Source organism: Danio rerio, chromosome 3 (assembly GCF_052040795.2).
Source record: "Danio rerio strain M-AB ecotype USA chromosome 3, GRCz13ab, whole genome shotgun sequence".
Lineage (NCBI taxonomy): Eukaryota > Metazoa > Chordata > Actinopteri > Cypriniformes > Danionidae > Danio > Danio rerio.
Window position 1 is genome coordinate 30,719,105 of NC_141023.1, and position 24,855 is coordinate 30,743,959.

Genomic DNA, 24,855 nt, shown 5'->3' on the forward strand with positions numbered 1-24,855 from the left:
TTTCATCAAGCATTTTTTATGTAATAGTCAGTTAATAGTTAATAGTTAATAGTTAATAAAAACAAGTAGATGGAAGCATTGTGTCTGTTAAATGAACAAATGTATATGTAAATTACTAGTAAAAAGACATCAAATTAAAGTCAGTTATTCAGAAGTCCTGAAATATAGTGAAATATGCGTTTAATTATTGTAATTTTATATATTACGGAAATCATGCAAAAACTGAACGAAAACAAACATGTTTGGAGCAACACAAATGAAGGCTCAGTAAATGACGACAGAATAGCTTTTAACAGAAAATGACTCTTAAGTCCCACCATGCCAATATACTACTTTCTCCCATGTAAAAGAGTCTGTTTATAGCATATTGATCAGTCTGCATGCTTTGTATGTCAGTCAGGAGAGAAACATGGATGTGTCTGGATATATGACACCATCGTCTTTAAGCAGAGGCTCAGGCGTGGTGTGTGTTTGCTGCAAGAACCCATGTGCTGGACAGATGACATCATCAGCTTGTGTCACAGTCGGAAGTCTAGAGGAAGATCTGCTGATCTGCTGCTCTGAGTCTGGCCTCATTCATATTTAATAAAAACACAACTGTGACAAGCAAACACTAGCGCTGTGAAAACATGGCCTAATAGCGCAGGCGTATCACTCACTATAAATGTACAGTGTAAAATAATATAAATAAGGGTAAGTTCTGGGTGTTTTAATAATAATAATAATAATCATAATTATTTTTTTTTCTTGTAATCTGGAGTCGCCACAGCGGAATGAAATCGCCAACTTATCCAGCATATGTTTTACGCAGCGGATGCCCTTTCAGCTGCAACCCAGTATTGGGAAACACCCATACACTCTCATTCACACACACAAACACTAAGCTTATTTTAAGCAAACAATTTAGCTTATTTTATTCACCTATAGCACATGTCTTTGGACTGTGGGGGAAACTGGAGCACCCAGAAGAAACCCACACAAACAGGGAGAACATACATATTTACACACCCACACATACATACACATATATATATATATATATATATATATATATATATATATATATATATATATATATATATATATATATATATATATATATATATATATATATATACATACACACACACACACACACACACACATATATATATATATATATATATATAAATATATATATATATACACACACACACACACACATATATATATATACATATATATATATATATATATATATATATATATATATATATATATATATATATATATATATATATATATATATATTTATTTATGCAAACAAACAAATAAAGTTGTATTAGTTACATGTTACTGAAACTAACATCTAATTATTTTATTGCAACACTAGAAATTAGTATAACATTTTTGTTTGTACTACTACTTTATAATAATGTCGATTCTCCTCATTAAATAGTAAACATCAAAAACTAAAGAGAATATGCCAAAACTGTCCAAGCAAACAAATCAGTAGTGAGACAGAGGCTCGAATTGCAGGCAGTGTTTGAATTAAAGTCTCTGTAGCCTGAAACATCAGGAAGAAGTGGCAGAAACACATCTTGACCAGCCTGGATGGCATGCCCCCTTTACTGTGAGATCTGTCTGTCTGTAAATACCACTGTTGACTCAGCACTGATTAAACCTGAGGACGCCAGAGCAAACTACACATCCAGCTGCTCTCAAATGGCAGGTTATGAGAAATCACAGTGCATGGCTGCAGATGGTGACCAGTGCAAATATGAAATGTCAGTGTGTAGCAGTGCATGAAATCCCAGCGTGGGCAACTGTGCAGGTCAGATTCTGACTGGCAGCATCGGTAATTGAAGAAATTTGGTTGGAATTTAAATAACCTTAATGTGGTGCCCCTATTTCAGCCTTTGGCCACTAGCTGTAGATTACACTAATTGAAATGCAAGTCTTTAACTGGTTAGTAAAACCTGGCATGTGCCATTCTGGCTTTTCATCTATGTTTTATGAGGCATTAATCAAGATAGCCTCAACTGTTTTGAATAAGGCTTAGTGTGTGTAAGAATATACACCTCTTTTTAAAAAGAACTGTTTTTAAAAAATAAATATAAGAGTGTTTAGTAATGTTTTTTTGTATGCTAAGTATTTTTTAAAATATAAATCCTTTGCAATCAGTTCACTACATCTGTAATTGTTAAAAGTACGGCTTATTTCAGACAAATCAAATCGCATAAACAAACAAACAAATTAATTAAATCAATCAAGGAAATCTGATCAACATTATGGCCATTTGGGTCTTAAATAATACAGCATACTGTATATTTAGCATCACTCCGGAACTACTTGTGTTTCATTAACAGTTTGAACTTGTTTTATATCTTCTAAATTTCATTGTGATTGTTTATTCTATTTTAGTAATGTTCTGTGTTCGTGTAAAAATCTAAAGTGTACACCATATATTTTTATTGTATTATTATATTGTATTTATATGTATATTGCTTATTAATGTGTTAATTAACTCGGTTTTTATTTTATGCTTAAAAATGTAAAAATGTAAATGTAAATGTAAAAATTATTCATAAACATTTGTCATTTCTATTAAATGTTCATAAACATTTGTCATTTGTATTTGAGTTTTTGATTAATAGAAAGTTTTAGTGTGAGAAAATCATTATCAATGATTTGACACATTTTGCTACCATTTGAACCCTTAGTACCAATAAGTGCAAATGTGTGCAAATTCCTGTGTTAATGTTTAAAACAATACCTGTTAACACAAGACTGACTTCACACAGGTCCTCTTGTGGTACACGGAAGCTAAAGGACTCATTGTAGCAGGGGTCAATAGTGCCTCTCATACAGGATGTCTTCTTAGACTTCATCAGCTTCAGACCCGTCACCAACTGCACCTTCACAAATGGATCTGCAGACAGAGAAGGAATGACTGGCTTAAAGTTTAAAACAGGATAATCAGTGAGAACAGTGACCAATACTATTCAGACCAATAGTGAATTAGCTAACACAAAAGCTAAATAGCCTGTTAGCCTTTGGTTGAAGCTGGATGTGTGTCATTCTGTCACCGCACCAGTGTGAAAACTGTTCGGAATCACAGATCCTATGTCTTGGAAGTTTGACCCAAATAAGACTTTTCACTTGAAAATATCTTCTGGAAAGTAACATGTTTGCCCATTTTGTTCTGACCAACTGTTGAAAAGAAAGTTACAATGCTACTGAAGGGGAAAAACCTAACAATCGCTTAGCTTTTCACATCAAGCCAAGCAAGTTATTATTATTACAGTTATACTTTGTTCACAAATGGTTAAATGTTACCAACATTAACATTGCATGACGTATTCAATGTGTAATAAGTGTTAATTGTAGATACAGATTTCTCTATAGTCTTATCTCTAATCGTCATGCCATTCAAATATTACATAAAACTGACAAGTTTAATTATTCCTGCTGTGAGAAAAGACAATAAATGATCTCACATGCCCTCCCTGTGTGTACCTTGATGTAAAAAATGACATAAAAACCCTTCAAAAATGCAAATAGATCTTATGCCAATTGCTTACATTGACGTCAGAAAGAAATCAAACTGACATGTCACACTGGCATCAAAACACATATCCAAAATCAAATACCGGTCTGACCTGTAATCATTTTTTTGACATGTCTTTTGACGTCAATGTTAGATGTCAATTTGATGATGTTTAGACATTAAGGTAGTTTACATGCATACTAGGAATACAAAATCCAGTGTAAATTTGTCATTTGCGATTGAATCTTTTAGATGAACAAAATTTCAATGTCTGCATGTCAAATGGATGTTTTGACATCGAGGAGCCTGCTGGTTATAGCATAAACCCACTAGCTGTAATTTCTTCTGTATACATACAGTTTGTGACATAATGACGCAAAAACAGCAAACTCAATTAAATTTGAAAACAATTTACACACAGTAGACAGTAATGATATAGTTTTGAAGACTGGCTTTATACACAGACTTTAAACAGATTTTACTAAAAAACTAAAGAAAAGGAGAAAAGAAAAGCCACAGACTGCAGCTTTAGCTTCATCATGTGGGTTGTGTAGTCAAACTGGTGGCAAGAAAAAATCAGAAATAAAGACAAATAAAGACTTTAGTTTTTTCATTATAAAAATAATTACTTTGAAATAAATAAAAAAATACTAAAGCTTCTACATCTAATATAGAGTTAAACACACTGAAAGGCATTTACCTGAGCCTTGGCACATGTCTGTCTGTAGCAGCTGCTTTGCTCGGATGATGTCCACATTTAACCTGCCAGCACTGGGCAGATAGTTTAAGGACAGCAGCAGCTCACCAAGCTCAACCTCATTCTGACAAACATCAACATTGAGAAATCAGTGTCATAAAAATTATGTCATTAATGATATCTCTATAAATGTCAAAGATATTAATGGTTTCACATCAAAATAATTACACAATGAAAGTTTTGCCATATGAAAATATAGCTGATGTGCTTCCTGATACATTTCTGAAAGTTTAGGAATAAATGAAATAAAAAAAAAGTGTTTGGCATGTTAGATTTTTTTAATTCTATACGAATCTAGCAAAAAAAAAAAAGTGTTTGAAAATATATATGAGGTTTGAAGTTAGAGTTATGTTTATAGAGTTTTGGGTTTGAAATACAACACTTAAAAAGAAAATCATGATCCTCTTAAAAATAAATAAGGATATCCTCTTATTATACAGAGAAACTGTGTCTTGATCATCAAATAAAAACATTATTAGTAAATTCTGAAGAATCATCTAATATTGAACAGAAGAGTAATGACAGAGAAACAAAGTACATTCTAAAATATAATAAAATTCTAATCAATTATTTAAAATCTTTATCTTTTGTAGGAGATTCAAATATCTATCTCTGGTAGAGATAAAGAGTTCCTAAGTGTAGGTTGAATATTGAAAACCAATATAAGAAATCCTTCATACCTGTTTCAGTGGGTTTATTTAACTAGAGTAATTAAATAATTAGCATTATAGTTACTGTAACTACTGTATTTTGTATGGATGTATTGTATTATTTTTTATGGAATGTCTGCAGCAATATGGTGATATTGTACTACTACTACAACTACTACTACTACTAAAATGAAATATTATATGTGTTTACTGTATATTTGATCAAATATGCAGCCTTGGTGAGCATGTATACACTTTTTTTTTTATACCACTGACTTCTATTCATATAAATGCAGGAAACACTACCATTTGATTCTAATCAGACAGGGCCTGTGGCATATCAGTGGCCAGACATTGATTGAACATGAACAAAATTACACTACATTAATGTTGCTATTGTTACAATGTAAATGAAACTCACTTCTGACCTTTTTAAAACACTGGATTTTTGTGTTATAACTGTCGACGTAATAAAAAAATATATACATATACATAAATTGAAAGCTGACTATACAAGCTCTCCATTGATGTGTGATTTGCCAGCATAAAGGGTAATATTTGATACAGCTATTTGAAAACATGTAATCTGACAGCAAGCAAGCAAGCAAACAAACAAACAAACAAACAAACATATAAATAGGTAAATATAAATATTGAGATAATGCACATTACTAATCAAATAATTTTTTGTTGAGTTTTGATATATTTAAATTTATATTAAAAGATATATTTGAGTTTTAATATACATTAACAGTAGGACAACTACAAAATGCCTTCTCGAAACATGATCTACAGCACTGGTTCCCAAATTTTTGCAGTGTGCACCCCTTTCTAGTATTTAACACCTGTAAAGGACCCCTTTCTCGATTAAACTCCACATTTTTAACTACAATAACTAAATACACATATTTTCTTTGTCCGTGATTAAAACAAAAATAATAAAATATGTGAATTTAATGGACGAGCTTTTATGTAGTTGACAATTTTCACAGTACAGACAAAAGTTCTGCATGTTTTTCATGGCTAGAGCTTCTTGGTGGATGCTGCAGTGTACCCATGAAACTGATGGTGCAACTTTTCAGATAAAAGCTATACTGCTCCTTTGTACCTTCTTTTTTCTTCTTCTGTAGTTTCCTCAATATTCCTTAAAATGCATGTCTTGTAAGTGGCTGTGTCTTGTTTGTAAGTACCGGACCAAATATGAGGACTTAAGACTGCTATTAGCTAAAACCTCACCACAGACTACACATTGCGGACTTGGATTTTCTGCATCTCCAATCCATGTAAACCTGAAACCAATGCAACTGTCGCTAAATATGCGTTTCTTACTTGACATTTTCTCACTCTCTAGTGTAGGCCTAATTCTCTTCATCAGTACATCTCTGCTGGATTTGTTTCCGCCTCAATCGTTATCCTCCAAGTCCATATATTCAAGGCCGCTGCACATCTCCATAGAAGAGGCCGATGTGGATGGTTTATCCCTACTGTCACTTGACTTCTTTAAAGTGGCAATTTTTAACCAGGTTTCATTGCGATAAATATAGTAAGCAAAAATTTTTTTTTGAATGTACTATCACTTAGCGCCTAATGTGAAAGGACGGGGCTTATGTGACACAGATGTGAAACTGCGAGATGAGTGAGTATGTATAGGTTGTAAATTATAATTTGTAATGTGATTTTTTTTCTCTCTCAGTGAAAATGTGTATGATGTGAAGTTTACCCAAGATAAATGCATAAAAAAAAAAACATTTCCGCCATTATAAAAATTCTCTTGCGCACCCCTGGTGGTCAGACTGCGCACCCCAAGGAGTGCACACACCCCAGTTTGGGAACCACAGATCTACAGTATATATTCGGATAATTTTTGCCAAGAAATCATTTGACCAATGTATTTTTGGCTATTGCCAACATAATTCTGTGCAATGAAAGTCCAGGGTCACATATTACAAAGTTCAAGTATGCTAAACTTTGACCTTCAAGACATGTAACCAATAGAACAATAAAATATCAGGTGGTGACCTTTTAACTGAATGATGTTTTCTTAAAAAGAAAAAGTACAGTTTGTTGTTATATTACATTGTTGCAGTGGCCAAAGTCTAATGGCTTCTTAAAAAACTGAAACATTCTTTTGACCCCACACATCCGAACAGCAATGCGCAATTTCAAGAGAAATAATCCCAGGTTAATATGTGTCTTTGCATATAAAACAATAAAAACCAGGATGAACAAACTGTTGTGTGTATAATTTTAGGCAAGATAAATAAATTTAATGTAGTTCTGTAAAATTGTCAGCAATCATGCAAGTCAAAAACAAGCTAATACCTGAGAGCTGGGCACCAGGGCCTTCCACCAATGTCCTCCCTTCACCAGATCAACCTCACTAAGAGGAAGAGCCACTTTTCCGATGACACAGTGGCGTGAAAACTTGTCAAAGTCGACCACAGAGAGCAGTAGTGTGCGTCTTTGGGCCTCCAGGAAGGGGAGATCAAAAGTGAAACGCTCTTCAAACACTGGGTTCTGGGTTTTTCGCTTAACTCCCGTCTGCCTTGAGTTCTTGTTGTCGGGCAGCAAGCTCATCTTCACGTAGGGGTTCGAGTGGGCCATGTCTTGGCGGGCACCGTCGCATGTTACAGGAGGAGGAAGGTCCCTGGCCTCAATGACTCGCACGATGAGGTGGGCATTGATGAGGTCGTATTGTGTGCTGAAGTGCAGCATGCCCAGCTGGTACCGCATCAGGATCTCTTCATCTGTTAGAGAGTCCACATCATCACTGCATGAGTCTAAAGAGTAAAGATGAGGCTCTAGCTTGCGAAAGTAGTCGTCCGGTGGTGTAGGTGGCTTTCGCAGAGGCTGAACTACTTCCTTTCTGGGTCCCATGGCCCAAAATTCAATTGGCTTTACATCCACCATGGGGGAGCTTGGGCGTCGGGCATTCAGACCTGAAACAGTGAGAGGTATTAAGGTGAAATTGAAACGTTTATAAACCTGCTAGTCAAAGTGAGAGTTAAATTTGGACCTACTTGCAAACTGACCTGCCAAGCTGAAGGTGGATCGGGCAGCTTCTGAGGTGGGTGGCCTGCAGTTTATAGTGGGATCGGATTGGGGAGAAGAAGTGCCGTCCTGATCCACAAGGTGAGAATTTGTGCCTTTCTCATCATTGTAGTCATTGACACTGGAAGAGAGGAGTTTGTTAGTTAAACTACTTTCATGTTGCCTATTGAAATGACAATTTGATATTTACAGCACCAGTTCAATGCAATTTGGTTTTCTTGGCTCTTTTTAGTCAGGACCAAAAAAAACAAACTTTTAAGTTTAGCCTAGGTTTTTTGTGTCAATTATAAGACCAAGCCGAACGATGGAAAATACAAAAAAAAGTATCTGATCTTGTGAATAGCGAATAAAATGTGAGACTAGACCACAAAACCAGTAAAAAGTTGAGCCGCTGTATTTGTAGGAATAAAAAATACATTATGTGTGTCAAAATTATATACATATAAAATAAACATAAGATCATTAGAAAAGGAAGCAAAGATTTTTATGAGTAGTACTATGCGTAGGTAGGAATTAAATTTGGACAACTTTAAATGTGATTTTCTCAATACTTTGACCTTGTTAAACCCTCGGATTCCAGATTGTCAAATCTTAATAAAAAATGATCAAAAACATATCAAAGTCCCCAAGAAATCAAAACTAACCACATGAATTTGTTAGCTCACACTGCCAGTTTTGTGGAGAACAATTGTGCATGTCATAAAGAAAACAAAAAATAGTTTGCCCTTCTAACCTTTAACTGAAATCTGTAAAAATACTTCCTGATTGTTTTTCAGTTAAATTGTCAGATTCAGAAACTGTCAATTTTGACAACGAACAGAAATGGTGAGGACTGCGTCACAATATGAAAAAATAATGGTCACAGTTTTAATTCAGTTTTCGAATGTATAGATGTCAACCTTTGAAACTTACAGAATCACAAATATGTAAAGGTGTCAAAACGGCACCAGAAATTCCTACATAAACAAAGACCTTCTGTAAGGAGATACATTTTACCATGCCTGTACGGAACTGTAATAAGCAAAATGGAGATTATGGTAAAAAACAAAAAAAAAAAAACAGGTATGTCTGAGCATTCAGTGCTTTTTATGGTTGCATCTTGCAAAATCAAACCCTGTTTTTAATTTGCTTTTATTATTTTTGTTTGTGGTGCTTTCAAATTTAAGTTAAGCAGAGTCTAGAAACAGGTCAAGACACACTTTTTATGTGGTCTCAGCCAACTTGTTTGCAAAGCACCAAGATTCAGATGACAGGTCTTACACTTATTTAAAAAAACTGCATTAAGCTACTGCACCAGAGTTTATTGAAATTAAACCTCACTAACTGTGAACATATCCATAGTACATTCTATGCATTGTATGTCATTTTCAGTTCACTTGTAATCAAACCAACAACCTTGGCTTTACCAATTCACTATTTAGAGCAGGGGTGCCCAAACTTTTTCTTACGAAGGGCCAAAAACCAAACTTGATTGAGGCTAGTTGGCCAAAGGTAATTTTAGTTGCCGTTTTTATGAGTAATTTCCTAATTTAATTAATAATATTTAAAAAACATTGCTTTTTATTAAATAATACAGTATTTTTGTTTACATTTTATAATGAATTTAATACAGTAAAAACAAAAACAATCTCATTCATAACAGAATGGACGGAGTTACACAAGTTTTTGCCTCGATTTGCTCGCCGATGTCTTCTGTATAGCCCTCTATGTGTCGAGTGACAGAATTTACTAGGGCTCCACACAATATATCATTTCAGCAATGAAATCGCAATGGGATAATTCGCAATGGTCACATCGCAAATATATGCAATGTTGAGCCTGCATTATTATTTATCATTTCACAAGTGTTTTTTGAGGCCTGTGACTGTGTAAGGGTATTAAAAGCATCCAGGCATAAGAAAATATACTGTTTGTAACTTTGAAAAATGAATAACAATTAATTTTATGGAATTGTTTATAAGATGAAGACTGTGCAGAATTATTTTACATTTGATTATTCAATTACTTTTTACCTGAATACATCCCTCCCCCTTCTTCCTCTCTTCTTAGATAGGATGGTGGGCCAAATCAAAGGGCCAACTTTGGGCATCTCTTATTTAGAGGCAGTTGTGGTCTATTGGATAGAAAGTCAGATTTGAAGCCGTGATTACCAGCAGCTTGAGCAAGGTACCAAACTGCTTCCTACGTCCTCATAGTCTGAAGTGCATATTCAGTGCACACTTTAGCATTCCATGTAAGAGAATTTATGAATAGAGGAAAAGCGACACAACTAACTCGCAAGTAACTCTGTAATTTCTGAATGCATACTATATAGAACATACTTAAAAAAAAAATTCATGTGAATTAATTTATACAAATTAGCCACTTTTCTGTCGATAGATAAGATAGTTAAGATTCCTTTTAAGTTCAGGTTGGATAAAACCAACAAATGATATATTCAAAGATCATAATAGTCTAAAAATAAGACACAATCAGCTTGAACAGGTAAAAACATCAAACAATGCTGCACTTTTCTGACAGCATGACTGATTCAACTTTTTTACTGATGTGCAATTATATTTATGTCCAGTATTGTGTCATTTCTCATCTGCCTGTTTTTCCAGCAGCAACAAAGGTGGATGTTCTGTGCAGGATCTCTATGTGCAGGCCTGACTCCGACTCGTCCCATGGGGATCATCAAGGACCCTTTGTGTCCATGACTACAGCTCAGAGGGAGATAGTTGTCATAGCAACGGATGATTCTAAAACAAATGGCCTTAGGAGCAATTCGAGCCAACAAGAGCGGCTGGACTTATAGGGCATAGAGGTATACATTAGGATGTGCATGTTCTGCTTTGTTAAACATGCATCTTCTTCATCTGAAACCCCAATTAAATGTTGGAACATTTTTTAAGGGATAGTTCATCTAAAATGTAAATTTACCTCACCAAGTGGTTCCAAACCTTGATGGATATTTTTATATTTTGAACACAAAACAAGTTTTTTTAAAGAATGTTGGTAAATGGTGACCTTTGACTTAAACTGTAGGAAAAACAAATATTATGGAAGTCAATGGTCACCAGAAAATCAAACAGGTTTGTGACAAATGAACAGTAAGTAACAAGGGCGGACTGGCCATCTGGCAATTCTGGCAAATATCTCTTGCAAGACGTGAATATTATGATGATGATGATGCTGATGATGATAATAGTAATAATGCTAAAAGTTAAGCATTGGCCAAATCGGCAATGGCCAGCTAGTTTCGAGAGGGGCCGACCCAATCAAAGGTTACGCAGATGTAATCAAAATTTAGCAAGAATGTCAACCAAACAGTAAGTGCAACACAAGCTAATTGTCAGAGATGGACAGTAAAAAAGAAAAGGCGGTGCCAAAAGCTTAGAAAAAGCAAATAATTGCTCTAAAATGCATAAAATTAACTGAAATAGTTTCAAAAGGGGGCAGCACAGTGGGTAGCACTCTTGCCTCATAGCAAGAAGGTCGATGGTTCGAGCCTTGGCTGGGTCAGTTGGTGTTGTGGTGTTGTGTTGGTGTGTGGAGATTGCATGTTCGTGTGGGTTTCCTCCCAGTTTCCCTCTCAAGTTCAAACACGTGCTCTAGGTGAACTGGGCATCCGCTGTGTAAAACATATGCTGGATAAGTTGGCGGTTCATTTCGCTTTGGTGATTCCAGATTAATAAAGGGACTAAGCCTAAAATAAAATGAAGGAATGAAATAATTGCATGTATAAATTTGTTTTAAATGGGTTGTTTTCGTTCCAGTCACATACATTAAATGTTTAAATATCTATTACATATGGTACTGCTTATATTATATAAGTAGTGAATCTGCGTGTCTGTGGATGGGGCTGTGTTGATGTGGTAATGTGGGCTGGTGTTTCTGCAGTGCCAGGGCTGATTTTTAGTCCCAGTCTGCCCCTGGTGAGTACAGAAGTCAGTTTTCATGAATAATCCCTTTAAATTGAATGAAATCCAGAATATATGATATGACCTTAGCTTTCCATCCAGTGTTTTCATATATATATATATATATATATATATATATATATATATATATATATATATATATATATGCTAAAAACATAAACAAATTAAACAGATTTTTATGGCTGCAGCTCACTCCAAAAACTGGGATCAGAGGCTAAATAAAAAATGCAACAGTTAAATAACAGCTAAATTAAATAATTTACAGTCCACAATAAACAGGTGAACTGACTACTACTGCTAATACAAGAGTGTTCCTTTATCAATCAGGTGTCGCCAGAGCGGAAAGGACCGCCAACTTATGCAGCAAATGTTTTATGCAGAAGATGTCCTTCCAGCTGTAATCTATCTCTAGGAAACACCAATACATTCACAATCACTTCGGACAATTTAGCTTACACAATTCACCTATAGCGTATGTCTTTAGACTTGTGGGGGAAACCGGGGAACCTGGAGGAAGCCCACGCAAACACAGGGCTCAAAGCAGCTATCTTGCTGTGATTAGGCAGTATTACCCACTGCGCCACGGCACCACCCTTAAGAGTTTTATGTTTTTGTATTAAAAGTCTTTGTCAGACAGCCTTTGCACCCAAAATTTTGTGCCAAAAGTTGTCAAACAAATCAAAAATCCCATTTGTAAAACTGCAAAAAAAAAAAAAGGTTCAATAAACTACCATACGATACTGTGAACGATACTGTGAAAAGATTGAGGAAATTTAAAGGACTCATTTTAGACACAGAAACAGAAAAAAAGTGTAAATGTGTGCCCACATTTGAGTCCAGATGAGCTAAACACAAAATAGAGCATCCATGAGTAACATTCATAAGCATGCAAAGCAAACACCTGTTGATGTCTATGTGGAGCAGCAGAGCAATAGGCAAAGGTTGACATGGAGCCATCTACAGTGCTCAGCATATATTTGTACAACCCTCACAAATTTATCTATTTTTCCTATTTTCCTATTATCATATTTTTAATAGGAAGCTATACAATATTATATTTATATTTATATTATACATTAGATTAGTCAGTACTGAAGTCAAGTCTGGAGCTTATCTAACAAAATAACTTACAATAAAAATCCAAAAACTAGTACACCCAAATGTATATGTTATAGAAAAATATTAAATACAAATAAAAAAAAGAGAAAAAAATCAAGAGAAGCAATTTTTTTTTTTTTAAATGTGGTCGAAATCTTGTAGGTTGTCATTTCTTTTTGCAATATTTAACTTGAGTTTAATTGTATTTTCTTTCAAATTCTACATATGTTTGGTGGCAAAAATATAATTTTAATGAATAAATCTGTTTAATGAATCTGTTTTGTTTAAATGCACCAAATTACATCATCTATATTCACTGAGAAATGAAGAAAAATATTCCTTTTCAAAATGGGGTGTACTCAGTCATGCTGAGCACTGTATACTTCTATCAAGATGATATATTTCATGGGATGTCTGTAGTTAAAAATGCTTACATTTACAAAATACAGTTATTTTTGCAAAAATATTGGAAAACTTTTTACAGTTGGAGTTCCACGATGCGCAGAGAATCAAACACTAATATATGATCACAAATTCAAAATCAAACATCCTTCAACCCTTCCAGCCATGTGGTCCCTGTTTTCAGCTTTACAAAAACCTTCAATAACCACACATCAGCATGAGCTCAGTCAAACCAGCATAAGCCAGCAGTCTCTGGTGACAACATCAACTCCATTCCTTAAACAAGTGTGAATGACTTTTCATGAAAGCAAACTGCTGATTGGTAATGACATGTATTTATAACGGAAAAATACACATGTACTGTATGGCCAACATTGTTTAGTCCTTAAAAGTCATCGAATGATGTCATTACAAAAAGCTTGACAGCCTGTGGTGACTGTGTGCATCCAGAGGACAAATTATTGCTGCTAATACATGAGTCACTTGTCCATTTAAATCATATTATCCTTGCTGTTCCTGCCTGGAAACACAAATAGCTCCACACCCAAGTCATTATAAGCTTCGGGTTCCTAGAGAGTCAAGAAAGCCATCTGGTGCATCAGTATCTCTTACAGTATATTGCTTAAAATTAATGAATGCAGCAATGATAAATAATATTTCAGCAAATATAAAGTTATGTTGAAGTTTAAATGACAAAATAACAGTTCTAATTTCTGATACCACATGCAGAATTAAACATGGAATGCAATGGGTAACTTGACAGTACTGTTAGTGTACTACAGTTCATGCAAACTACTCTATTTATACTGAACATAACCTTGATCAATTTTTTTTAATCAAACATTTTTACAAAACTTAACCATCAACTGGATAAATGGGATTTAAGGGAATTGAATTACACATAGAATATATTGACATAAAGTGACAATAATACAGTTAATATATATTGTATATACAAATTTTTTCTTATAAAGGGCTAAAAACCAAACTTGATCAAGGGATGTGGGCCAAATATATACCAAACCGAATATATCATATCATATAACATCAAATTTGCTATGGCTTATCTCCTAATTTATTTGCTAATATTTAAAAATAACAAGAAAACTTAGCTTTAAATCATATTAACTAATGCAGTATAATGTTTGTCATTTTACAATAAGCTTTTTATTACAGTGAAAACATTAACAAACTTAATTTTATCACAATGGAGTTGACACAATGAAAACACTAGTCCACCTGCTCCTGCCTTTGCCTTGATTTGCTCTCTGATGTCTTCGATGTCTGAAAGTTTTTACATTTTAAGTCTGAATTATTAACAACATTTCATTAAAAGATTTAATTTCAGTTGATGATAATAATAATAAAAATAATTCCATACATTTAGATAGCGCTTTTCTGGGCACTCAAAGAGATTTACGCAAATTGGTGGGACTGGTGGGACACCAGTGTGCAGCATCCACCTGGATGACACGACAGCAGCCATTTTGCACCAGCTGATTGGTGGAGAGGAGACAGAGTGTTGAATCCAATTCTGATATGGGGAGGGTTAGGAGGCCATGATGGACAGAGGCCGTTGGGCAGATCTGGCCAGGATGCCGGGGTTAAACCCCTACTCTTTTTTCGATGGACATCCTGGGATTTTTAATGACCACAGAAAGTCAGGACCTCGGTTTAAAACATCCGTAAGATGGCGCTCCCTGAGCAGTATAGAGTCCCCGTCACTATACTGGGGCGTTAGGACCCACACAGACCTCACTAACACCATTTCCAGTAGAAACCTAGCTTTTCCATGTGGTCTCCCATCCAGGTACTGACCGGACGCAGCCATGCATAGCTTCAGTGGGTGATCATGTGAGAGTTCAGAGAGCTAGCTGCCGGCTAGCTGTTTTAACTGTTTTGTAGTTCAGCAATAAAACAAAAGGTTATGTTAAAATCAAAATAACAATGTCTATCAAAGGCATTCACCCAAACCACATCCCCATCATTCCCACTCTTGTTTCAGATAGGGTGGTAGGCCAATCAAAGGTTACCGTGGGTCAACTTTGGTCCGCGGGCTCTACTATGGGCATCTCTGGTTTAGAGAATACTGTAAAACAGTTAGGGGTTAGGAATAATTTTTTTTTTTTTATTTGCTTGTTTCAAAGAAATTTATACTGTTATTTAGAAATGATTAAAAATGACTGAAACTGACATTTGGTGGCATTTAGAAAATTACATCATGAATAATAATATCTATATGAAACACATCAGAATAAAGTGAAAACTTTGTAATTGTATTACAGAATATTATGCTTTTCTTTTATTAAATCAAATGTCTTCTTAAAAAAAGAACTGTAAATTGCAGCACATGTATATTATTGAAACAGTACGGTTATACATATCTGTTTAAAATACTAAATAGAGTGTAAATGATGTGCAGCTAGCAGGTGAACCCAGAACACCATAGATTATCACATCGTTAGTATATTACAGTTCATGCCAACTGCTATTTTCATACTGAACATAACCTTGATCATTTTTTTTAATCAAAAACTTTTACACAAAACTTTATCATTAACTTGATAAGTGAGATTTAAGTGGATTCAATTGCAAATAGAATATATTGACATAAAGTGACAGTACAATTATTATGTATCGTTTAATAAAAACTTTGTAACTGTATTACAGAAAATGATGCTTTCCTTTTTTTTAAATCAAGCGTCTTCTTAAAACAACTGTATAAAGCAGCACATGTATAATATTGAAACAGCACAGTTATACATATCTATGAAAAATACTAAATAAAATGTAAATGATGTGCAGCTAGCAGGACAACCCAGAACAACATCAAAACATGAAGGATTTTAGCATGAGATGAATGAATTGAACTGAAGTTGATGAATGGCGAACTGTTCTGCATTAATTTTGATGTGTAACTGTTGTTTGAGGTTTGTATGGGTGTGCACTTACAGCCATGATGGAGTCTGAGCTGGAAAAGGCCCCAAAATCTCCACCTCTTCTTCAGAAGACTGACAGCAGCTGCACTCCCAACACCACTGCCAACAGGAGCGGCATGACCAGCGGCACAACAGCAAATCAGACAGTCTGGACAGAAGACCCTGAACACAACACCACAAACCCACACACAAAGACTTACTGACCCACACAGGCAGCAGCTAATTTTGATTATTGAATACGGCAATTAATGATTAGTGCTTCAAAAAGATGTATTTATTTACTTTTTATTCTTTTTTAATTCTCTAGTCAACTGTAACTTGAAGCCAAAAAGTAAAATGTAAACAAAGCCCCAGAAATTCACTTTGTTCTGCAGCAGGAGGTTAAATGCCCATGCCAATCCACCAAAATCAGATGATTTATTTTTAGATATCTACACTACCATTCAAATGTTTTTTTTATTTTTATTGATAATTATACATAGGCATTGTTGTTAGAGCATATATTTGATATATCATGGTTTGCACAAAAATAATAGGCAACACAACTGTAATAATTAAAAATAAAATATACTGTACACTGACAATAATAAAAAACTGCATATTAGTCTGAATAATTATATAATTTATTTATAAAAAAAATTTAAGAGATAGCTTTAAAAAATTGACACTTCACTTCACTGTCACAAACCTTTTTTGAGTTTTTTTGTAAGTTATTTTGAAAAACATTGGAAATCAGTGACCACTGTTTTTTCCTATATAGTCAATAGTTACAGGCTTCTAACATATATTTAAAAATATCTTGTTTTGTGTTCATTATAAAAAGAAAACTCATAAAGGTTTAGAACCACTTAAGGGTGAGTACAATTTCCTTTTTACGTAACCTTTCCCTTTAAAAGATCATATGATGGACCCTTTTTACATTTCTGTGTTTTTCAGTGGTAGAAGTTATCATACTACTGAACAAAATAGTTTTTTATAATCCCATTTGCTAAAATAATAAAAGAAAAACTACACTATGGTGTTATCAAGACTTTCAGAAAAAGGGGAAAAAAATGTGTAAAACCAATAACAGCAGCCAGAAGTGAGAACAACGTTAAATCTACTGTCCTGTCCATAAAGGCTGTAGAAGAAATGGCTCGCACAAGTGGTAATTTTTTTAGTAATTTGATGCAAAGATTGTATAAAATATGTTTTTAAATACATATAAATGTACATACAATTTGTTTTTTAATAAAAATATTAAAAACTTTTATGAGTTTAAGATTATGATGAGCGTTAAACTTGTCGTAACAGTCTTGTGAAAAGAGTCCATAGTTATTATAATTTTTCTGGATTTGCCATAAATAGGTTAACACATTTTATTTTATATGCTACTCTTTCTTAAAATGTCCAAATAAGATGATCTTTTTGCATAAAATGACAACAGTAAAATATTAAATATTGCAAACCTTTTAACGATTTACTACTGTTAAGTTCATTTTTCTTTTCCACATTGGAAAAAGAAACAGGAAACTAGGGCAGAACAAACATTATTTCATCACTCTCATTGAATGAAGTAGAACTCCAGAGGTCACTCAGATGTTTTCATCATTCATGAATAAAATGCTATCTTTTTTTCGACACAAACTGCTTCTCTTTGATTTACACTGAATGACTGCTAAAAACAGAGGAAACAAATCCAAAAGATCACAAAGATTACTCGCTCCAAAAAGCCCAGTCCTCCGCTGAGGCTGTATATGTGCCTATGGTTGGCTAAATAATAAATGGCTTAAGACAGGATGTTGACAGGAAAAAAATCTTGTGTAAACAAGACCTTTTTCTTTTTATCTGGAGGCGAATGCATTTTTCAATACATTTTAAGATTGGAAAGGTCAGTCAAATATCTCACGTAGGGTCATGCATATCAGAATAAATTACCATCAAAAATTGAATATCTATATTTTCATTCTACATTATAGATAATGAACAGATTCACCTTCCATAAATAATTTGCTCATCATTTACTTCTAAACTTTTAAAAATTCCTTTCTTCCTTGGAACACACAATATATTTTGAAGAATGTTGGAAACAAGCAGTCATAGTAAAAACACTACTAATATTAAAAATACCATTGTCGGCAACAGCTGCTGCTTTCCAACGTTACTCAAAGTATCTTATTTTGTGTTGAATAGAAGTAACTCAAACAGGTTTGGAAAAGTGGAGGCTGAGTAAATTAGGGCAGAACTTTAATAAAATTTTAAGAGATTTATTAATTACTTTTCTCTACATACCTCATTGATGGGTTCCAACTGTTCTTTTTCAAAGGTTGAGAGCAGTACAGGGTGGAAGTCAGGCACAGAAAAAAAGAGGAAAAAATGAAATTCTCTTTTATTCAATTTTTCAGATAAACATTAAAATACCATTTCATGACATACTTGATATACATGCAACACTTTGCAGTCAGCAAAATTAATTTTGAAAAGAAATTAATACTATTATTCAGCTATCAGTTTATGACTATGGTTTGATTTCGGCATGCTTTGTATATTTATTGTGTTCATCATGTACTCTGTTTTGTCCATTCTTGATCAAAACTCTCTGGTAATTTTATTTTATTTTTTTGTTTTTGTATCTTAGTGGGACCCTAAAATAAAATGTAACTAAATAAAATGTAAAAATAAATCTTGATTTAAAAATTTTGTTTTATTAATTGAAAAAATCAGAAAGCCTGCACGATGGTTTCACTAAAATATAAAGCCAAGTAGTCTGTAATTCCTATTTTATTTTAATAATAAAATAATAATAAAGAATAAAAATAAATATTTCTTAACAATAATAAATATTTATGATCATGTGACAAACAAAATGCAGATTTGCTATCATAGAAGTAAAATTATTATTTGTAAAAAACAGTTACACTGTTAATTTAAATATGCAATAAAAGTTTTGAATAGTAATTTAACTACTAGGTAAATGTATTGCCTATGGTGCTTGTTTTATGCCAGAAATCATTAGAACATTATGTAAAGGTCATGCTCCATGAAAACATTTCTAATCATTTATTTGAAAACATTTAATTCCATAAATCTGCCAAAATGGCAGTTTTTATTAGTAAAAGGCAGAGCTAAAAAGGGAATTTGGACAACTTTAAAAAGGGATGTTCTTAGGATTTAGATTTTTAACTTTCACATTTTAAACTTTCAAATAGTTGTATATTCAAATAGTTGTATTATCAAGTGTAAAGGTAGTATGGTCACATACAGTTAAAGTCAGAATTATCCCCCCCCCCTAAATTATTAGCTTCCCTGTTTATTTGTTCCCCCCAATTTATCTTCAACTGAGAGAAGATTTTTTTGTCTAAACATAATAGTTTTAATAACTCATTTCTAATAACTGATTTATTTTATCTTTGCCATGATGACAGTAAATAATATTTTACTAGATATTTTTCAGGACACATTTCTTTTGCTTAAAGTGATATTTAAAGGCTTAACTGGGTTAATTAGGTTAACTAGGCAGGTTAGCGTAATTAGGCAAGCTATTGTATAACCATGGTTTGTTCTGTAGACAGTCGAAAAAAATATATAGCTTAAAGGGGCTAATAATTTTGACCTTAAAATGTTTTTAAAAAAATGAAAAACTGCTTTTAATCTAGCCAAAATAAAACAAACAAGACTTTAACCAGAAGAAAAATTATTATCAGACATACTGTGAAAATTTCCTTGCTCTGTTAAACATCATTTGGTAAATATTTAAAAAAGAAAATAAAATTCAAAGGGGGGCTAATAATTCTGACTACAGCTGTACATCATATCATTTTCTTTTTACAATTTATTGCAAATGCTTCACCTATTTTGTTTTTTCAAAGCAATTATAATAATACTAATATACATTTGCACTAATAAGCATGTGCAGAGTCTGAATAAAAATAAAAAAGCTGTAAAAAAACAATTAATGCCACCACCAAGAATCAGCCTCAAAATCACAGTAATTTCAAAAGATTTTAATATCTGACTGCACACCTAAGCTTGTTATTTACTCGTGAGCATCTACAGGTTAGTGTGTCCTGTTCCCCTCCCCCTGACTTGCTCTCTAAGTCCAGCTCTCGCTCCTCATCAGTGGCCCAATGTTGGCTAAGCAATTAGCTGTGGCTGTAACCATGGCAACAGTGATATGAGCTCCTGTCGCTGGCAGCCCGCACCTTGCCGCCGCTGGCTGAGGCAGAGATGACGCATCAGGGTCACTGACATGACCGTCCCTACTGCTCCACATGCCCACTGCTATTCCCCTGACCGAGGTCTCAAACACAGTACCATGAAAACCATAACAGCAGCTAACCCCATTGAAACAAAGTTTAAAACATCAAAAAAACAAGCTGCATTCATATTTTCAAAAGAGTGAAATATGTAGAGAAACCATTAATGCTTCCCCAAATATGCTTTCAAATTTGATATTCACTCTCAGGAAAAAAAAAAACATACACAATCTGTAACCAGGGCAATATATTTTATAAATGATACCCCTATTAAGGGTGCATATAAAGTACAAATTATTACATTAAGCGTATCAGTATGGTATTTGTAACAGGTATTACCATAGTGAAAGACTTTAGACTTATCCGTACTCTCGGTGTATAAATGTTACCAAAAGGTACATCATAACACACTGATTATGCAATAAATAAATCAATAAATGAAGACTGTAAAACTAATTAATATTCAAAAATACTCTCTCAGAAAAATATGTACATATTATTATCTAAATATTAGTACTTTTTTTCAAAAGGCACTGCCCCTGTGATTGATTCTGGATCTCTTTTCTCTCTCAAAGATTAAATGTTGCTTAAAAGATCTTAGACTAAAAACACTGTAAACCTTTAAATATAGTTTTAACAACAATATCCAAACAATAAAAACAATGAAACAATATCCAAAGACATTTCACAAACAATAAACCATCAAATCCATATAGTAAACAAATACAAATCATTTACACTCAACTAAATCAGTTTAAGGCCTTGATCAGGAATAATCACCACATAAAGAGAAGCAATGAGCAAAAATCTGCATGAAGACGCATGTGAAAACGAAAAGTGAAATCCAGAAGGACCCAGATGGTAGAGTGTGTGTGGGTTGTGTGTGTCAGAAGTGACTGCGACTCACCTGTGTGTACGCCATCCTCCTCTTACTCTCGCCCCACTGTCTCACTTCCCTTCCAGAGCAACATGCCACTCTCTGGATCCAGATTTACTCAATATATTTATACATTTATGAAAAAAAATATCTGTAAATGTGACTCAAGTAATGAATTCAGGTCTCTACGGGCTTGGTTCCTCCATCCATTCCTCCAAAACAAACAAACAAAAAATAAATAAATGTACTTGGTGATGTTGAGTCAAACACAAAACATCCCCTTGTCTTTCTCCCTCCCTCTTTCTCTCCCTCTCACTCTCTCAATCTATCTATCCCTCCTCTTCCTCCCCATCCTCTTCAATCCCACCCACCCAGACACTCCTAATCTCCCTCTCCTTCCTGTCTCCTCGCTCTCTCTAGTCTTCAAAAATGACACGCAAGACAGTCAGTTTCTCCTGTCTTCTCCTCTCCCAGGAGAGAGCAGCGCCCTCCTCTTCCTCCTCCTCTTGATCAGGGTTTCTTTCAGAGACCAGTGACTCATCCAGGTTTGCAGAAGCACTGATGGATATCAAATCTGTACTGCGCGTCTCTGTCCCCGCCCGTTTTTATAGCAGCACCTCGCCGGCTGCAGACACTTGTTGCTCTTTGCTGAAATACACCGAGAGGGAAGGGTTTACGAGAGCTGCGACCACCTGCTGCCGCCCTGTGAACAAGGTACATTGGTGTACGATCTTCAGTATATGATGGTAGAAGAGCTAGGAGATCTTGGAAGCTGTGTTGTCTGTGTTTGACAGCATGGTCATTTCTGCATTGAAACCTGAGTGGGTGGAAAACATTCACAAGTTTCCTTAGCTTGAATGCGGCACATGAGCTGTTGCTGTTTTGATGGAGAACGGCCTCGCGCAGCAGATGAAACTAGTGCTGTATCCGAAATCGCCCCCTATACCCTCATTCACTATTCTCTACATTAGTTCACTAATAAGGTCCACTCGAAGGAGTGAATGAAAACTAGTCAGTGATATTAGCACCCGGTGGTATTTTGTTTGTGTTTTGCTGGTTGATAAATCCCTCGACAGTTTCGATATTAAATTTATTGGCCAGACATTGTGAAAGTTGGGCTATTTAAAACTTAGCAAGCTGTCTATAAAAGAGTTTATTAAACATGTATACAAACGTTACTTTAATTAAATACTATTTTATTTAGAAAATTAGGCCTACTCCGATATGATTCTGCTGCTATGGATACTGTCAGACGCAGGAATTCGTTTGGCGTGCAACCTTTCTCTGTGTATTTTGGAGCCTTTGAGAGCTTGCTTGGGGTTCACCATAGACATTAAGTAACAGATCTATCTATTAAATAAATATATATGTGTGAGGATGTGTGGCATCTGCTGCCTAAAAAGTAAGTTGGCGGTTATATATATATATATATATATATATATATATATATATATATATATATATATATATATATATATATATATATATATATATTGTTTTTTGTTTGTTTATTAGACTATTATTTTTTATTTAAACAACAACAAATATACAACTTAAACATGACATCCAAAAAATTCAAGTGCAACTAAGATAAACTAAAATATAAATTACATCTAATAAATAAAGAGACAGCTTCAACATAGAAACCTTAACACTGATATTGTGAACTAACCTACCCAACTGACAATTGAAGTTAATTACTATTCAGCTAACGTCAGCTCTGCAACTACAATTGTATCTTGACATTTTTTTCTAGACCATTTCAATGCAGTGATGTCACTGGCCCATGAACATTTCCTGCTTGTTATCAAACTATTTCATAACTGTAACAAGAGACAATTTAATCATGCCTTCACATTAAAACAGCTATTATAACATTATTCATCAATAGGACCATTTTGGATTCTCGAAAGCTATGGAAATATAATTTAAAACATAAAATACGTAAGGACCGTTGTTATTGTATATATCCCTCAAAATGGTCTATAGCTATTTATTATAAATGTTTATCCGCTTGTTAAGCGAGATCACGCGAATCGGCTTCCTGGCCCAAGCGCTCTATCAAACTGTATAGCAGTGGTCTTAAACTCAATTCCTGGAGGGCCACAGCTCTGCAGATTTTAGCTCCAACCACCTCCAAATCACACCTGCTTAATAGTCTCTAGTAGTCTTGAACACCTTTATTAGTCTGTGTTTGATTAGGGTTGGAGCAAAACTTTGGAATTGACTTTGACAAACTCAACAAATGTTAAGAAGCGATGTTATACTTTTGAAAATCACTATATATATATATATATATATATATATATAGATATATATATATATATATATATATATATATATATATATATATAGCCAGAAAGTGTTAAATTGTTAAAATATTGGTGTTTGTGATGCAATTTGTCTAGAGACTATTGTGTACACCATGATCTTATATATAAAAAATTACTTTAATGTGTGATATGACTATAAAGTGGTCATAAATGAGTAGCGGCTTGGACACAGAAACAGTATTTCATACGTCCCTCAACTGGGTTGTACATTTATTATTGTGCTGCATTGTGGGATTGATTGACTGCACTTCAGGGGTGTATCCCAAACGAGATATGTTGCCCTCAGAAGGGCTCTTCAGAGTGAAAAAATAATGGCCGCCATATTGATGTCATTCCAAAGCAAAGTGATCAAAACTGGTCACTTTGAAGGGCCCTGAATGAAGGAGTTTGATAAAAACAAAACTGATGGACACTTCAGAAATTTTTTATTTGAGCAAGGATCCTTTGAGAGACATTCCGAAGTGATTGCGGCATGAATGAGCCCTTAAGATAGAAATCCACCTTAGAACGTCCACTAGGGTTTGGACACTACTAGAAATGGCTGCTCCCTCTAGTGGACTATTTTAGGGGTTTAGGCCAGGGCAATTTCGAATACATGTGTTGGCCTGCTGTCCTACGGCACTTTCTATTCATTAAATAAATCCTGAAAAAGATTAGTTATAGTGTTACATTCCAACATTAAACTTCTCACTGTTACTCTCACTCCGAGACATTTAACATTAGGGACGTAACAATAGATTCATTTATTCATTCATTTTCTTTTTGGCTTAATCCCTTTATTAATCTGGGGTTGCAACAGCAGAATGAACCACCAACTTATCCAGCACGTTTTTATACAGCGGATGCCCTTCCAGCCGCAACCCATCTCTGGGAAACACACACACACACACACACACACACGCACACACACACACACACACACACACACACACACTCATTCACATACTACGGACAATTTAGCCTACCTAATTCACCTGTACATGTTTTTGGACAGTGGGGGAAACCGGAGGAAACCCGGAGGAAACCTACACGAACGCAGGGAGAACATGCAAACTCCACAC

General features: G+C 34.4%; 1 protein-coding gene across 9 annotated transcripts in view; it reads right to left on the bottom strand.

Annotated features, from left to right (window-relative positions):
* Positions 1-21,897, bottom strand: part of syt17 (synaptotagmin XVII) — a 33,753-nt gene extending 11,856 nt beyond the window's left edge. For 5 of the 9 annotated variants that reach the window (XM_087244669.1, XM_087244671.1, XM_087244670.1 and 2 more), the window contains exons 1-7: positions 21,492-21,897; positions 18,621-18,638; positions 16,363-16,511; positions 7,957-8,108; positions 7,259-7,875; positions 4,230-4,350; positions 2,756-2,911 (exon numbers count right to left, since the gene is read on the bottom strand). In XM_087244669.1, the coding sequence (XP_087100795.1) occupies positions 2,756-2,911; positions 4,230-4,350; positions 7,259-7,875; positions 7,957-8,108; positions 16,363-16,511; positions 18,621-18,638; positions 21,492-21,506 (1,228 nt within the window). In that variant the 5' untranslated portion in view covers positions 21,507-21,897. The remainder of the gene's footprint in view (positions 1-2,755; positions 2,912-4,229; positions 4,351-7,258; positions 7,876-7,956; positions 8,109-16,362; positions 16,512-18,620; positions 18,639-21,491) is intronic. The other 4 variants (XM_087244672.1, XM_087244674.1, XM_087244673.1 and 1 more) reach the window with 1 other exon arrangement.
* Between the last annotated feature and the right edge of the window lie 2,958 nt (positions 21,898-24,855).